The 18,135-nt window shown below is 44.4% G+C and overlaps 1 protein-coding gene across 3 annotated transcripts in view; it reads right to left on the minus strand.

Moving 5' to 3' along the window:
• LOC126109880 (protein roadkill) overlaps positions 1-18,135 on the minus strand; it is a 695,429-nt gene that overhangs the window by 314,675 nt on the left and 362,619 nt on the right. The window contains exons 1-3 of one of the 3 annotated variants that reach the window (XM_049914961.1): positions 5,436-5,618; positions 5,208-5,326; positions 4,982-5,101 (exon numbers count right to left, since the gene is read on the minus strand). The exons of 1 other annotated variant lie outside the window; for it this stretch is intronic. In XM_049914961.1, coding sequence (XP_049770918.1) covers positions 4,982-4,989 — 8 coding nt within the window. In that variant the 5' untranslated portion in view covers positions 4,990-5,101; positions 5,208-5,326; positions 5,436-5,618. Of the gene's footprint in view, positions 1-4,981; positions 5,102-5,207; positions 5,327-5,435; positions 5,619-18,135 lie in introns of those variants that run through there. One more of the 3 variants, XM_049914960.1, reaches the window with a different exon arrangement.

Consider the following 18,135-nt stretch of genomic DNA (forward strand, 5'->3'; position numbering starts at 1 on the left):
TCACATTCTTCTTTGGCTGCATATTGACATTTCTGTTATTGATACACATACACAGAAATTACATTAACACTTTTTGTGTTGAAATGTTATTGATGAATTCAACTAAGATGTGAATCTTAGTTGCGGTGAAAATATGATATGAATTATGACAGTATATCGATAATTTTTGCTTTTTGGACTGTCTGATTACAACTGAATGAATCAATTTTCATGCCATACGCTTTTTGCCTTTGTTCTCTGCAAGGCATCTTTAGTGGCCTGGAATATGTACGTATTTCTAAAACTTCATTTAGTAAACAACATCATTCTGCAATTGATTTCAACTTTTGTGCCATTGTACAACTGTTTTTATCCTTTACATTTATATAACTTGGAATTAAATGGACCTTTGTGGAGATTTTGTCACATTTTATATGCTGTATTGTCTTACGGAGTATCAGATGTATTTTCTTGAACTTGTACATGTGACATAGAATGCTTGGCATAGCGGTATTAACATCTCCAACTTTTGTAATCCTGTCAATATGGACAACAAGTTCAAGAAAATACATCTGAGACTCCATAAGACAATACAGCATATAAAATTCAACAAAATATGCAAAAACAACAATTTAATTCCAAGTTATACAAATGTAAAGGTTAAAAACAGTTCTACAGTGACACAAAAGTTGCAATCAGTAGCAGAACAATGTTGGTTACTAAATGAAATTAAGATGCTAAATTTGAAAAAACAGTAACAAAACATGAATAAAAGAAATGATAAGATAAAAATCATCTCTCTCACACAAGCAGCAAAAACACCTCCCCCTCCCTACATCTTAAGTGCACGCATGCCCCACCTCCCCCAAAGTAGAATTTAAAATACTACTACATCATAGCAAAAACCAATCACCAGAACTGTTTATAACCTATAGGTACACTGCCCCAAAATGTAAACTATAGAGTAAAAATATGTACATATCCCAGGCCACTGCAGATGCCTTGCAGAGAACAAATGCAAAATGCGTATGGCACGAAAATTGTGTTTCATTCATTTGTAATCAGATGGTCCAAAAACTAAAAATTATCAATATACTTGAATATTACACACAACTGAGGAAGACAGGACTACAAAAGTTGCAGATGATATGAATTATTTGTTGTGTGTGGACAGACCTTTCTTCTATTTCTGCTTTTACTGCTTACGAGAGTTTATTTTAGTCCTATATGTACAACACTTTGCACAGAGTTGAAATATTATTACAGGTTTATTTTAAAAGTGAGAATCTACATTGTGGTGACATACTGAACTACGCATAGCCAAAAAAAGTTACTACGGAAGCTACCTGTTTACTTTCATCGTGTATTACAACACAAACCCCAAAATATGAGAAAATCAGAAAATGAAAGCTCACTGTTAAGTTATTTACTACACGCTTATGCATATTTGCCACGCAAATGACTTCTTTTTCTCTGAACAATCAAGTTTGATCAGACTCCAGAATGGTATATCAATGTTGTTACATAAATGTTCACAAATTTTCCAGCCATCAAAATGAAGATTATACTACACCACTATATAAACAATTTAGGAGACAATCTGAGCAGCCCTCTTAGGTTGTTCTCATTTGATGCTGTGATCTACCTTCTGATAGTAATCCGAAGGTCAAAACAAACTGTGAAACAATTTAGACAAAATATCTCTATGGTATAACAAAAGGCAAGTGACTTGAAATTAAGAAAATTGTGAGGTCACCCACATGAGAACTAGACGAGTTTCTTAAATTTTAGTAACACAAGAAATCATGACATATCTGAAGGCCATCAATTCTACTAAACCCTAAAGATAACCACACGTGTAATGAAGTAGCGAAGACAAGCCAATGACTCCGGTTATTGCCAGGAAACTTGGAATGTGCAATACGTGTACTAAAGAGACTTCCCTACACTAAACTTTCTCGTCATCTGCTAGGATATTGCTGTGCAGTGTAGGACCCTTAGCAGACAAGATTGATGGAAGGCACTGCAAAAGTCCAGAGGTGCACAGCTCATTTAGTGTTATTGCAAAATAGGGGAAAGAGTATTACAGATATGATTCACGAGTTGGGCTGGTAATCACAAAAACAGAGGCATTTATCACTGAGGTGAGACCTTTAAATGAATTTCTGTCACCAACTTTCTCCTCCGAATGTGAAAATATTTTGTTGATATCAACCTACACAGGGAGAAATGATCATTGTAATACAACACAAGAAATCAGAGTTTGTACAGAAACATTTAACTGTTCATTTTCCTGTGTCGTGTTTGAGTGTGGGACAGTGGAGAAATTGTCTGTATATGGTTCAATGAACCCTCTGACAGGCACTTACGTGTGAATTGCGGAGTAGTTATGTAGCTGTAGAATTACCTGTTCTGTTATTGTAACTTCCCACACCTGCTAGAAACATAAGTTACCAACATACATTTCAAGATCAGTAAGTGGACATCCCCTGTAAAATTTCACTACCAATTATTCTACAATGTATCTCAATATGTGGCCTCAGGGATTTTAATTCCACATAACTGCATCAAACCAGTCTCAAGACTGAAGACAACAACAAAACATGACATTGCCAGTAAATAGACACCTGACAGTGGTCCACAGCCTAGAAAATGGTTTCCAATTTTTTTTAACTATTAAAGAACACTGTACAGCACAGTGGACACGTGTATAATACTACAAACTTCTTCGGTCATACTACAGACTGACTGCAGAAAATTATATTCAGAACAACATTACCAAAGTATACAGGTAGGAAGTATTTCTTTGGCAGACAGAGAAACAAGCAAAACACAACACGAGTGCTAACCCAGGTAACATGTTTCCTTCTTCAGGCAAAAAGCAGAAAAGGTTTGCAGAAACAGAGAGTGGCAATTTGTGTTACCTTTGCTTGTTTGTATTAAAATATTGTGAAACTTCTAAAAAATTATTTATGAATTCACTAATTAAAATTATCTCATACTTAAACAGCTTTTTTGTTTCCAAATTTATTATAAAGTTCATTTTGTGCCCAAAAAAGTGTTCAAAATGGTTCCAGTAGAGCATTTATTTCTTTTAAAGAGAGAAACAACAGAAGAAAGCCAACCAAATGTTCAAGAACTGCTCATAATGAACACATCCATATATATTATTCATAGACACAAATGATGTTATTTCACACATGTATTATTTACATACCAGATCCAAAGTACAAAATCCAGACAACTGTGAATGGTTTATTAACTCCACATAAATGTCAAGGGCAGAAGGAATGTTAAGGTTTAAACTGCTGATGCCGAGTTCCTCAATAGTGGAACACAAGCTTGTATGCCAAGAGCTCAGGCACAAGACTGGCTTAAAAAGGAACAGCAATGGCATTCTTAAGTGTTACACTAAACGTGGCCAACTTAAATATGGATGAGCATATGAATGTATTGAAATATTCAACCTTGCACAAGCAGCACACAACGACAGCACAGTAAAGTGGGCATTAAACTATCATTACTAGACGTAAATGATGGCTAAACTGGAAGAAACACTTGCATACCTCATTTCAATCACAGTTTAAGCTTTTCAGATTTAACCAAATATGGTAATTTTAATATCTACATGCAGTTTTGTTAAACATTAGGCTATTGTATTGCTTTTGTAGCCTGAAGATTAGGTTCATACCTCAAACACATTGATTCATTAAAGAATACAAGCAGCGGTTGTCAACAAATTTTGTGAATGGTAGCAGTTTCTAAGAAAACCTTTCCATACATTGAATTACTTATGGAAATTAACAGTCAATATGGCTTTAAAAGTACACCCATCATTGTACATTTTTTCTCGAACATTTCTTTGATATGAACACACAACTGATTAAAAAGAGGTTCTCTCTCTCTGCAACAACATTATGATGCTATCCAGTTACACAAGGAGTAACATATTCACAAAACATTCCTGTTTCTATATATTTAAGAGCATAAAAAGCCACTGAATACAAAACTCTTTTCTTTGTGAATTTCAAAAGTCATTATATCACCCACAGAGATCACATCAATTTTCCTTTACTGAACAATCAATTTATGCAACATAAGCTCTGTGACCAATAACTACTCCATATCAACCTCACTGCTGCATCATAAATATCAAGCAACACAATCACTAACAGATGAAAATGTTACAACCGTACAACTTAAGTAGTTTGAAAATGTATACGGCGACTAATACTCCCAGAACTATATCGACACAGTCACATTTTTGGATTGCTCAAAATTAGTTCACATTCTAAATGAGTTATATCCGCTGCACAACTGTTTCCCAAAGCTAAATAGTTATGGATAATACGAAAAAATTGACAAATGTATATATACATATAAATATCTTCGTACTGTAAATGACTTGTCCTATACTATTGTGTTTAACAGTCAGAGGGCAGCATCTTACACTGAGTATACACAGTAATAAAAACAAACACATAATTGGAAAAAATTCTCATACATAAAGCCTACTATGTTATAAATGAATTTAACAAGTTTGCTAACACGGTAAGCTGTTCTGAATCACTTAAGAAATTATGCAGGCCTAATGACTTTTACGACAAAACTTAGACACACATGGTTGCAATATGTACGCCAGTTCTTGCTGTAGCAAACAACGATTAACAATAAAATTTTCAGGAATAAATACACAGAAATACTATACCTGAGACAAGTATTGTGACAGATCAAATTGTTCTCTCACTAAGCTTTCAAACTGTATGGCGCTACGTTTTGCAGTGGATAATTTGTTATACGCAGGCTACTAAATGAATTAGGTCTCTAATACGAAAATATCTGGTTCGCTGAACAGAAATTTCGAGCTGGTATGAACAAGGGGCGACGGCTGAGAATTTGGGACAGAGAACTCATACAGAAATTTCGGCACGCTTTTGCGAAACCATACAGAAGGCAAGAGGCTCTGATAACAATACATTCGAAAAAATTATCACATACTCACCGGAACATAGAATAATTCTCATCGGATGGCACTCGGTCAAGTACGATTGATGCAAGGTCAGCTGGCGTCTAGGGATCTGCAGTTTCGTTGTTCGTGTAGAATTACTCACTCGCCGAAATCCTAACAGGACAAAGGAATAAATCACTACACATTGCCTCGTATCATTTAGAACAGGCGAATGGCGGATTTTATGGAGCATATGGAATTAAACACCTATTTACACAACCTTGACATCGACAGCAGTCGACAGACGACACAATTCCCTATTTTGCTTCCGAGTAAAAATGATGCGACAGGCACAAAAAACGTGTTGCTGTCTACAGAAAACTGCAGCGTTCTATTATTCTGTAATATACGGATTATTCGTTACTTGTACTGTTCCAAAAAATTCAAGGACATTCAACCCTGTCAAGCGTCAAAAGACAAAAGATAACCTCCTCTGCGGTTTACTCACTTTGTTAACAGGTACACTCGCCGTCACATTTAACGTCACTGCACGTTGTCACAACGCATCGAATTTATTTCACAGATCGGTGAATCAAACTCGCAATGCATTGATTTTTCGGCGAAATTCGCCCCTCACCCAGCAGAGCCCAGCTTCGTCCCGCGAGAAGGCCAGAGACAGCACACAGAAAGAACGATGCCACAGGGGCGCCAACATTACGGTTTCGGGTGCACTATCGCGGCAGGCCCCGTGTCCAGAAACGGGCACAACTGAACCTATCTGTCTCAAGAGTAACTTTGCTCAATCAGCTTACGCATTAGGCACAATTACTACGAGCTTCTTTCTGAAGTCATTTCTCGGACTAGTGGAGCGCTCGATCACAGTGACGATATGAAGTTTGTGTTGGTAGCGCACCTTGTTATGACGGATGGAACTGTGTCGAACGCGACGACTTTTAAATGACAGCTGGAGGGGCAGCGATAATGAACGCAGTTTTCGAGAGCAGTCGCTATTCCCAGGGCATGGGAGCGTCGAGCGCGCTCAGCACGAACTGTTCCGCCGTGTCACCAGACTTATATGGGTGGGGTGGGGGGAGGCAGCTGTGTATTTGGGTTAAGGAGAGCGCCACGGTGAGCCCCCTGCACGCTGTCACACTGTCCCAAGCGTCGTACTCAAATCCTATTACGTGCACGCGCGTATGTAACCGAGGCTCTTAACCCACGCTAGAAGATTTTCAGGGTAGAATAAACCCTTAAAAAGATGTTTTAGTAACTGTAAGCGTGAATTCAGGCTTAGCGCCTTTGGATAAGTGTGCGATTATTTTTATCTGTAGTTTGACGAGAAGCGCGTCCAAAGCATTCATGTAAAATATGTTTGTTAAATATAGTCATTATCGCAGTCAGAATTTTTATTTATTGCGATTTCATCATTTACGAGCAGCTATCATCTACACCCATACTCTGCAAATCACTGTGAAGTGTGTGGAAAAGGATGCGTGTCTTTGGAGCACAATTTAGGATTTATTCCCAGGCGATTCGCTTGCAAAGCGCAAATCTCGTCTGTGCAGTTCCTATGTGAGCATATTCCTAGGTCCTTCATTTAAAACTGCTTCTCGGGACTTCACAAGTAGGGGTAGTCGGCGTTCTTCTTCGAGTGCCTGACTGGTAAGATATTCGGGCATTTCCTTGACGTTCTCCCGTGAGCCAAACAGAACCGTCACTTTTCAAACTGCCGATTATACACTGTCCAGTCACATTAATGTGACTAGCTGCCAGAAGCCTGAATGAGCTGCTTTTGCAGCGCGAGACTGCAGGAAGAGTGTGAGTGAGCTTCTGGAAGGCACCGGCAGCAGTGTGGAGCCATGCCGCGCTGGATTTTTCAGATGAGGATCCGTGGTACGAACAGCCCGACCGAGGTGGTCCTCCCACAAATTGTCGGGGAGTTTGGTGACCAGACGAGTACTGAACTCGTGCTCAACCAGCTGCGAGCTGTTTTACACGTTGCTTTGCCCTGCCTTGCTAACAGCAAGGAACATACATGCTGCTAGCACAACTGGTACACATATATGATTCAGTTACTATAAATTGTCAATCAGTGTTTAAAATAATCTTATCCAATATACAAATTTCTGGACATACCATGGCATTGTTCTTCTACGAAGAAGATATTGACATCTGCTAAATCAATATTAAGCTTCTGGAGATGACTAATTTGTCGAAACCCGTATACCATAATAATATGCATCTGCAACTTATGATTAAATTTTATTCTGAAAAATAATACTGTAGCTGCTGAAAATAACAGCCACGAATAAAAATTCTAAATAAACATCGAACTTTAAATTCTCAGTCGGTACCTCATTTGCTATACCGATTTTCAGCCTCATTCGAGAGGCGCGTCAAATGTTCCTCGCCTTTAGACAAATCGCTTCACAAAACATTTGACCGAATTATTTTCAGTTCCTTTATTTTCAAGTTTTGTTCAGAAAGCATCATCTTTTCGACACATTTGTTTTCGTACGTCTTCCGCTCTCGAAATGTTCTGAACTTAGCACTTGATTTTAGGGAAGCCATTTTGACAGTATAATCACACCAACGCAACTTTTGATACTTAAAATAGCTAGGCCTTGAAGACTTCTACTTTTTGACACTTTGTTTAGAAATTAGTAGTAGCTGCTCGTGATGTATTTCAATTTTCCCTCAAATCATGAAATAATATTTTCTTAATTTAATTTTCTTAATATTTAATACGTTTTTGTTAAACTAGACCTCTCGCTGTTCAGTCTGTTACCCAATTTGTCTGTTCCCCACTTTTTGTTTGGCTATGAAAATTCCGACGAAAATTCATTGCGTAATTTGTATAGAGTCTTGTTTTCGCTCCGTTCAAACATTCGACCGAAAAATTCTCGGTTGACTTGCGGCGTCAGATTCGAATAAAATAAGCGACTTTACCCGAATCTGACGCGGCATATCAACCGAGAACATTTTATCCAAACATTATATCGTACCTGTAGAAAAACAAACCTCCATCAAAGAATCAGCACGGATGTGTAACGCGGCCTGCTTTGTTCACCATGCGACACTTCGCCAACATCAGACGCAACTGGCTAGACGGTTTCTATTTATCTAGTTTCCGAAAGCTATTCCACTCCCCACCAGGTCGTTTACAATTGTGTGCATTTATTTGTTTTTCTTTTTCTGATTCATCAGTCTTCTGACTGGTCTGATGCAATCCGCCACGAATTCCTCTCCTGTGCTAAACTCATCTCAGAGTAGCACTTGCAACCTACGTCGTCAATTATCTGCTGGATGTATTCTAATCTCTGTCTTCCTCTACAGTTGTTGCCCTCATCAGTTCCCTCGAGTACCGTCGAAGTTATTCCCTGATGTCTTAACGGATGTCCTACCGTCCTTTCCCTTCTCCTCGTCTGTGTTGTATTCCTTTCCTCTCCAGATCTGCACAGAACTTCCTCTTTCCTTACCTTATCAGTCCACCTAATTTTCAACATTCGTCTGTAGCACCACGTCTCAAATGCTTCGATTCTCTTCAGTTCCGGTTTTCCCACGGTCCATGTTTCACTACAATACAAAGCTGTGCTGTAAACGTACATTCTCAGAAATTTCTTCCTCAAATTAAGTCCTATGTTAAACTCTAGTAGACTTGCCTTGGCCAGGAATGCCTTTTTTGCTAATGCTAGTCTGCTTTTGATGTCCTCCTCGGTCCGTCCATGATTGGTTATTTTGCTGCCTAGGTAGTAGAATTCCTTAACTTCAACTACTTCCTGACCGTCAACCACGATGTTAAGTTTCTCGCTGTTCTCTATTCTGCTACTTCTCACTGGTTTTGTCTTTCTCCGATTTACTCTCAATCCACATTCTGTACTCAATGACTGTTCATTCCGTTCAGTAGATTATGTAATTCTTCTCCTCTTTCACGCAGGATAGGAAAGTCATCAGCGAATCTTATCATCGACATACTTTCACCTTGAACTTTAACTCCACTCCTTGACTTCTTCGATGTACAGAGTGAGCAGCTTGTAATCCGAGCACTTCGTTCTTTGCCGTCCACTCTTATGATTTCCTCTCGGCTCTTGTACATACTGTACACTGAAGAGCCAAAGAAACTGGTACACTTGCCTAATATCGTGTAGGGCCCCCGCGAGCACGCAGAAGTGCCGCAACACGACGTGGCGTGGACTCGACTCATGTCTGAAGCAGTGCTGGAGGGATTTGACACCACGAGTCCTGAAGGGCTGTCCATAAATCCGGAAGAGTACGAGGAGGTGGAGATCTCTTTGGCATCCCAGATACGCTCAATAATTTTCATGTCTGGGGAGTCTGGCGGTCAGCGCAAGTGTTTAAACTCAGGAGAGTGTTTCTGTAACAGTTCTGGACGTGTGTGGTATGGCGTTGTCCTGCTGGAATTACCCAAGTCCGTCGGAATGCACAGTGAACAAGAATGGATGCAAGTGATCAGACAGGACGCTTACGAACGTGTCGCCTGTCAGAGTCGTATCTAGAAGCATTGTGGCTCCCATAGCACTCCAACTGCACACGCCCCACACCCTAACAAAGCCTCCACCAGCTTGAACTGTCCCATGCTGACACGAAGGCTCCACGGATTCGTGAGACTGTCTTCACACCCGCACACGTCTGTGCGTTCGATACACTTTGAAACTAGAGTCGTCCGTCCAGGCAACATGTTTCCAGTCATCGAGAGTCCAATGTCGGTGTTGACGGGTCCAGGCGAGGCGTAAAGCTTTGCCATCGAGGCTACACGAGTGGGATAACATATCCATATCGATGATGTTCCGTCGAATGGGTCGCACACTGACACTTGTTGATGGCCCAGCATTGAAATCTGCAGCAATTTGCGGAAGGTTGTACTTCTGTCACGTCGAACGATTGATTCTCTTCAGTCGTCATTGGTCCCGTTATTGCAGGATCTTTTTCCGGCCCCAGCGATGTCGGAGACTTGATGTTTTACCGGATTCCTGATATTCACGGTACACTCGTGAAATGATCGTCCGGGAAAAATGCCCACTTCATCACGGCTACCTCGGAGATGCTGTGGCCCGTGGCTCGTGCGCCGGCTGTAACACCGCGTCCAGACTCACTTAAAACTTGATAACCTGCCTCTGTAGGAGCAGTAACCGATGTAACAACTGCGCCAGACATTGTCTTATATAGGTGCTGCCAATCGCGGGGCCGTATTCTGCCTGATTGCGTATCTCTGACATACCTCTGTATTTGAAAATGAGCGCCCATACCAGTTTCTTGGCCGCTTCAGAATACATTACCCGTCTCTCGCTATAGCCTACCCCTATTTTTCCCAGGATTTCGAACATCTTGCACCACTTTACACCGTCGAACGCTTTTTTACAGGCTGGCAGATTCTATGGACGTGTCTCGATTTTTCTTCAGTCTTGCTTCCAGTATCAACTGCCACGTCAAACTGCCTCATCTAACATATCCTCAATTTTTTCCATTATTCTTGCCAGCAACTTGGATGCACGAGCTGTTAAGCTGATTGTGCGATAATTCTCGCACTTGTGGTTCTTACAGTCTTCGGAATTCTGTGCATGATATTTTTCTGAAAGTCAGGTCTTATGTCGCCAGACTCACACATTCTACATACCAACGCTATTAGTCGTTCCGTTGCCACTTCCCCCACTGATTTTAGAAATTCTGATGGAATCTTATCTGTTCCTTCTGCCTTGTTTGATCTGAAGCCTCCCAAAGCTCTTTGGGACTTTTATACACATATACGTTTACGGTTGCAACGTTACGAAGTTGCAAGGTAGACAGCATTTACTGCCCTTTCTTTTATATCATTTCGTGAGTAAATTTTGTTGTTGTTGCTGAGGTTGATGCAGCTCTCTATGCTGCTCTGTCCTGTGCAAGCCTCTTCATCTCCTAGTAACTACTGCAGTCAACATCCTTCATCTCTTTGCCTCCCTCTTCGACTTTTACCCCCCCCCCCCCCCCCTCGTACTAAATTAGAGATCCCTTGACGGCTCAGAATAAGTTCTATCAAACAATCCCTTCTAGTAATTAGGTTGCGCCACAAATTTTTTATATCTTCTTTTTAGGACACAGTCCATTCCGTTCAATGGTTTTCCAAGTCCTTTGCTGCTTCTGACAGTGTCATCAACAAACCTCAGTTTTTATTTCTTCTCCTTCGACTTTAACTCCTACTGCAAATTTCTCTTTGGTATCATCTACTGCTTTCTCAGTGAACAAATTCAATTACATCGGGCAAAGGCTACAACCGTGTCCCACTCCCTTCTCAACTACTGCTTGCCTTTCACGCCGCTCGATTCTTGCAACTGCCGTCTTGTTTCTGTACAAAATGTAAATAGGCTCTCCCTCCGTGTATTTTACCCCTTCTACCTTCAGAATTTCAAAGAGAGTATTCCAGTCAATGCTGTCAAAAGTTTTCTCTAAAGACTACAAATGCTGTAAACATAGGTTGGTTTTTATTTATCTTTCAAGATAAGCTGCAGAGTCAGTATTGCCTCGAGTATTCCTATATTTCTCTGGAATCCAAGCTGATCTTCCCCAAGGGCGGCTGCCACCAGCTTTTCCATTCTTCTCTAAAGAATTCGTGTTAGTATTTTGCAACCGTGACTTATTAAACTGGTAATTCAGTAATATTCACATCTGTCAGCACCTGCTTTCTTCCGACACGAAATTATTATATTCTTCGTGAAGTCTGAAGGTATTTCGTCTGCCTCATACATCTTGCACACATGGCAGAGTTTTGTCACGGCTGGCTTTCACAACGCTATCAGTCGTCCTGACGAAACTTGTCTACTCCTAAGGCCTTGTTTCGATTTGTCTTTCAGAGCTCTGTCAAACTGTCATAACTTTCATCTAATCTTCTTCTACGTCCTCCTTCATTTCTATAATATAGCCCCCCAGTATATCTCCCTTGTATAGAACGTCTATAAATTCCTCTCATCTTTCGACTTTGTCTGGGACTGGTTTTCCATCTGAGCTCTTGACATTCATACTGATGCTCTTTAAGTTTTCCTGTAGGCGGTATCTCTCTTTTCCCTGGTGCTACACACTGAGATGGCAAAAGTCGTGGACACCTCCTACTATCGTGTCGGGCTCCTTCTGCAGCAAAGTGACGCGCCGTGTACTCAACAAGTAGTTGGAGGCCCCTGCAGAAATACTGACCAATGCTGCCCGTAAAAGCAGAAGTGTTGCCAATGCGGGATTCTGTGCGCTAACTGACCTCTCAATTATGTCCCATAGGTGTTTGATGTCGGGCGATGTGGGTGGCCAAATCATTCAGACTCGTCTTCAATTTCGAACAATTGTGACCTGATGACATGGCACGTCGCCATCCATCCTTTTTTGGAACCTGAAGTCCATAAATGGTTGCAAATGGTCTCCAAGTATCCGAATATAACATTTTTCAGTCACTGGTCGGTTCATCTGAACCAGAGAACACAGTCCACTCCACGTGAGCACCATTGTGGAGCCACCGCCAACTTGCACAGCTCGGGTCCGCAGCTTGACGGGGTCTCCGCCACACTTAAACCGTGCCATTAGAACTGTGTGCCGGGTCGAGACTCGAACTCGGGACCTTTGCCTACCATCTGAGCTTCCCGAGCACGACTCACGCCCCGTCCTCACAGCTTCAATTCTGCCAGTGCCTCGTCTCCCACCTTCAAAAATTCACAGAAGCTTTTCTGCGAAGGAGTGCTACTTCTGCTAGGTTCGCAGAAGAGCTTCTGTGAAGTTTGAAAGGTAGGAGACGAGGCACTGGCAGAATTGAAGCTGCGAGGACGGGGCGTGGGTCGTGCTCGGGTAGCTCAGATGGTAGAGCACTTGCACGCGAAAGGCAAAGGTCCCGAGTTCGAGTCTCGGTCCGGCACACAGCTTTAATCTGCCAGGAAGTTTCATATCAACGCACACTCCGTTGCAGAGTGAAAATCTCATAAGGTTTTACCAACTGAAGTCGGGACTCGTCTGACCGCGCCACGGTTCTGCAGTGGTCTGAGGTCCAACCGGTGCGGTCGGGGGGCCGGCAGAGGCGCCGCAAGCGATGTCGTGCTATTAGCAAAGGCACTCGCGTCGGCCGTAGCCGTTTAATGTCAAATTTCGTCACGCTGTCCTAATGGATACGTTCGTCGTACGTCCCACTCTGATTCTGCAGTTAATTGTCAGCGTTGCGTGTCTGTCAGCACTGACAACTCTACGCCAACGCGGCTGCTGTCGATCGTTAAGTGAAGGCCGTCGGCCACTGCGTTATCCGTGGTGAGAGGTAATGCCTAAAATTTGGTATCTTCACACGCTCTTGACACTGTAGGTTTCGGAATACTGAATTCCCTAACGATTTCCGAAACGGACTGTCCCATGCGTCTCGCTCGAACTACCATTCGACGTTCAAAGTCTGTTAATTCCCGTCGTGCGGCCATAATGACGTCGGAAACGTTTTCACAAATGACAGCTCCAGCCATGTACTGCCCTTTTATACCTTGTGTACGCGATAGTATCAGCATCTTTACATGTGCGTATCGGTATCCGACGACTTTTGTCATTACAGTGCATGCTTCTATATCCTTATTTTTGTCATCTAGCCATACCTGTTTAGCCGTATTGTACTTCCTGTCAGTCTCATTTGTTAGACATTTGGATTCCCTTTCTCCTGCTTCATTTACAAAATTTTTATATTTTCTCTTTGGTTCAAATGGTTCAAATGGCTCTGAGCACTATGCGACTTAACTTCTGAGGTCATCAGTCGCCTAGAACTTGGAACTAATTAAACGTAACTAACCTAAGGACATCACACACATCCATGCCCGAGGCAGGATTCGAACCTGGGACAGTAGCGGTCGCTCGGCTCAAGACTGTAGCGCCTAGAACCGCACGGCCACCCCGACCGGCATATTTTCTCTTTTCTTCAATCAGTTCAGTATGAGCTGTGTTATCCAAGAACTTCTACTAGGCCTCGTCTTTTTCCTATTTGATCTTCTGCTGCCTTCATTATTTCGTCTCTCAGAGCTACCCATTCGTGTTCTTCTCCTTTTCCCCTGTTTTTGTCAGTCGTTGCCTAATGCTGTCTCTGGAACTGTCAAAAACCTCCGGTTCTTTGAACTTATCAAGGTCATATCTTCTTAATTTGCTACCCTTTTGCAGTTTCTTCAGTTTTAATATACAGTTCGTAAGCAACAAATTGTGGTCGGAGTCCACATCTTTCGCTAGAAATGTCTTACAATTTAAAATCTGGTTCCCAAATATCCGTCACACCATTACATAACCAATCTGAAACCTTCCGGTGTATCCCGGTTTCTTTTACGTGTACAGCCGTCTGCCACGATTGTTAAACCAATTGTTACGGAACATTAAATTACGCTCTATGCAAAATTCTAGCAAGCGGCTTTCTCTTTCGTTCCTTTCCCGCAGCCCATATTCACCCTACTACATTTCGTTCTCTTCCTTTGCCTGCTAACGAGTTCCAGTCCCCCACCACTATTAAATATTCGTCTTCCTGACCGACTCAATAATCTCTGTGATGTCGCAATACATTTCTTCAATGTGTTCATCGTCTGCGGAGCTGGTCGGCACGTAAACTGGTGCCGGCAGCGAGGTCGCCGGATCTCCGCCCATTGCAGCCGGCTGGGGACCCTGAGGATGTGGCGGCGCGGCACGTGGACGCGAGTAATGTGGCGCCACGTCCGACACCAGGGCAACGGAGCCCAGGGAAGCCGCTGCTACACGTTGTCATTGCGGCGGTTCTCACGCCGCCAACCACCGTGGCTGCAGTTACCTCGGGAGCTGCGGCCGCGGGAAGGAGCGACACACGCACACCGACGGCGAGTCACTGCGCAAGAAGAGGTGACAAGGAATGACGGTGCTCTGCCCGCGCGTCACGCCACTGGCACTTCTGCCGGTGCCGGCGCGAGTGGAGGCCCGTGCTGTAGCAATCCCTACAGCATTCGCAAGATCGACGATGCTGTCGCCAAGGCAGTTGCCGCTCTCAAATCTGCCACGGCAGGGGAGAGGGCCGAGGCGGACGAGGTACGCCTCCAGCTCGCGCAGCCCCGCGAGTTGCTGGCCTGCAAGTCTGGCGAGGGGCGAGAAGTCGCGACTGGCACCGTCGCCACGCAGGCGGCCGCTCCTGCGGTGACGCAGGCCGCTGCGGGGGCGCCCACCGAGGCGGCGAATGAGACGTCTGCCCCCTCCTCGGAGGAGGAGCAATACGAGACGACGTGACCGAGGGCATCGAAACGCCCGCCCGCCCTTCCGAGGACGGGGCGGGACTGCCGCTGCTGGGAGATCAAGTCACAACTGCTGCGCCCATCCGAAAACAGGACACAGAGGAGGCGGTCCACACGCCGCCAGCAGAGACAGAGGTCACTGCGCCAGGACTGCTGAAGATGGTCGCAAAATCATTGCGTGGCAAGACGTTCGCGCATCTCAATGCCACCTCTACCCCATAAGCCTTATGATTTCGGCTGGGCAATTGCAAATCTGACCGCCGTCATTCCTAAGAGGGACTTGGACCTTATAAACCGCTTTCCTATTTTTACCGATTATGACTGGCAGCGTATAATCGCTGCTATTCCGAGAGTTAAGCAGAAGAAGAACAAACATTCCTCTTGCTCTCGCCGCTAGTTTCCTACCACCCATCGTATTTTATCCTGTCGAGCTCAGAGAAGTTTTAGCAAACCCTTTTTAATCCCAGTCAATTTTACCTTTATGCTTGTGGAGTAAATGTCAATTGACAACGGACTCCGGTATTGTAGACCGCCTCAGGGAGGTTGTCCGTACCAGAGAGCTGCGAGCAAGCCCACACCGGGGCAGCCGGCGGCTGCGTCAGTCGACGCCGAGCCGAACTGCTGTTTAGGCGAGGGGGAGCGCTACCGACTGCCTGAAACTACAACGATTTGTTTGTCTGCGTACCTACATCACGTCTACGGCTTTCCGCCACATTTGGCGGTGCGTCTTTCTCCGTCTTCGAGTGGATCTGAATACGTCACACTGGACGCCGAATGTGCTGCCACAGAAACGTAAGTGAGATCGCGTGTGTCCCGACCGGAGCCGCCCGTAATGTGCCCCTGGCGCTCTGAATACTCGCGGCCGCTGCGTGAGGCGGGCCGGCCTCCACAGGAGCCGCACACTCCCACTGGCCGCACGCCGAGTCCCCCGCCGCCCGCGGACGCCAACCTCAGCCACTCAGGCACTGGAGGGCTCTGTCGACAGTGGACGACGAAAGCTGAGCGCGTACAAGTGTTCTGCTAAGGCCTTCATAACGTCTCAAAGGGGGCCGAGAAGGCAATTCAGTTTGCTTTAAATGTTCACAGTGCACTTTAGAAAACGAAAAAAATGAATTTATCTACAAGTCGGAATTCACTCAAATAGCTAAATACCTGTCTGTAACAATGTTTTAGGGATAACAATTGGAACGATCACTTCCTCTCAATCACGGGTAAAGCAGGTGGTAGATTTAGGTCGGTCGCTAAAACACTAAGAAAATGCAGTCAGTGTAAAAAGGATTGCTGAAAAACAATCGTGCGACACATCCTATAGTACGAACTGGGACTGACGGGGGACATCGAAAGCACAGAGACGAGGGTAGCACTAATTCTCACAGATTTGTGTGATGTGTGGGAGAGTCTCACAGACGTGCCGATAAAACTGAACTGGCAGGTGCTAGAGGACACAGGCCAACTACGGCGGGAAACAGCACCGACACAGTTTCGACAACCAGATTCGAGTGAGCGCTTTAGAAACGCACACGTATAAAACGGAAACTGTTTATACAACAGGAGGTACCACGTGCCGCGTACTTCACACCCGTTTCAGAATATAGGTACGTATGTAGGCGGTCTGGTGGACAGCTTGCGCAGCGCACACTCCTGTGTAGTACGAGACCGACCACCAGATGTCACTGGAGGCAGGGAGTGTCGTGTTGGAACGCCCGTAGCTTTGCACTGCCTACGACGCACGACGACGTACAACGAATTCACAATATTAGGAGGCCCTAATGCGAGGCACCGTATGCTGGGAGACACAGCCGGTAACGGAAACGGTCCGAGTCTGTCTGGCTTCCCGACAAGAGAGCCGATGGACCGACCTGCAGCCAACAGCCCGACCTGGCCACGTGCTGTGCGGACACAGCGTGGGCGCCGCTACCTCGTGTAACGAGCCACTGGGACAAACACGTGGACGTACTCGCACGGCACCTGTCGATGGCACTAACGATGACGTACGACGACGTTCTCCGACATGGCACCAACAGAATAGAGACCGCCATACCTCGAGCAACAGATGAAGCCATTGCTGCTGTAGTAGTCGAAGATTGAGAACAAACCATCCTCCAGGAAGCCCCCAAACTAATCCGACAGAAAAAACAACTTTACAGACAAATCAGACGCGGCAACAACCCAGACCTGAAAATACAATGGAACAGACTAAATGCTAGCATTAATAGAATCGTATCTGAATACCGACAAAGACGATGGGACGACACATTCGGAAGACTAAACTGCAGGGAAAGAGGAAAATTCTGGCAATGCTTTGCAACACTCACGCCAACAACAGACAAAGCCGAGACATTCAGACAAGTACTACAGCAAGTATATTCGTTGCCAGAAGAGGCTAAATTCGATGACAACTTCAGACAACGCGTAGAGCAACATCTAACCCTAACCTTAAATACCCTAGCAACAGAGACACAAGACGAGAACACACTGACTGCAGAAACCACCAGCACAGAAATCGTAAAGGCGATCTACTGAGGACGCCGCACAGCCCCTGAACACAATGACGTACGACGCGCCCACCTCCGTGACGCCCCAGCCCACGTGCTGCTACCCACAACTCCCGTCTCACCGACCGGCTGGAAAACCAGTAAAAGAATAATGCCACGAAAACCAGACGAACACAGGCTAACCCGCGATCCTACAGACGGACATCTGTACTCGACGTCATAGCAGAAACATACGAAAGGGTACTAATCGACCGCGTAGAAACGTACGTAGGACGCACAGACATCGTTCCCTCGGCACAATCCGGCTTCCGACAAAATCATTCCACCGACGACCCGCTGCTCAAATTGACCCGTGGAGTAACGCAACGTTTTAACAGAGGGCACCACACGCTCGCCGTCTTCTGAGACGTACCAGTAGAGCTATTAATACAGGCGTACGTCACAAAGAGGACATGCAAGGCTTCCTCTGAAGAACTTACAG

Source organism: Schistocerca cancellata, chromosome 12, assembly GCF_023864275.1.
Source record: "Schistocerca cancellata isolate TAMUIC-IGC-003103 chromosome 12, iqSchCanc2.1, whole genome shotgun sequence".
Classification (NCBI taxonomy): domain Eukaryota; kingdom Metazoa; phylum Arthropoda; class Insecta; order Orthoptera; family Acrididae; genus Schistocerca; species Schistocerca cancellata.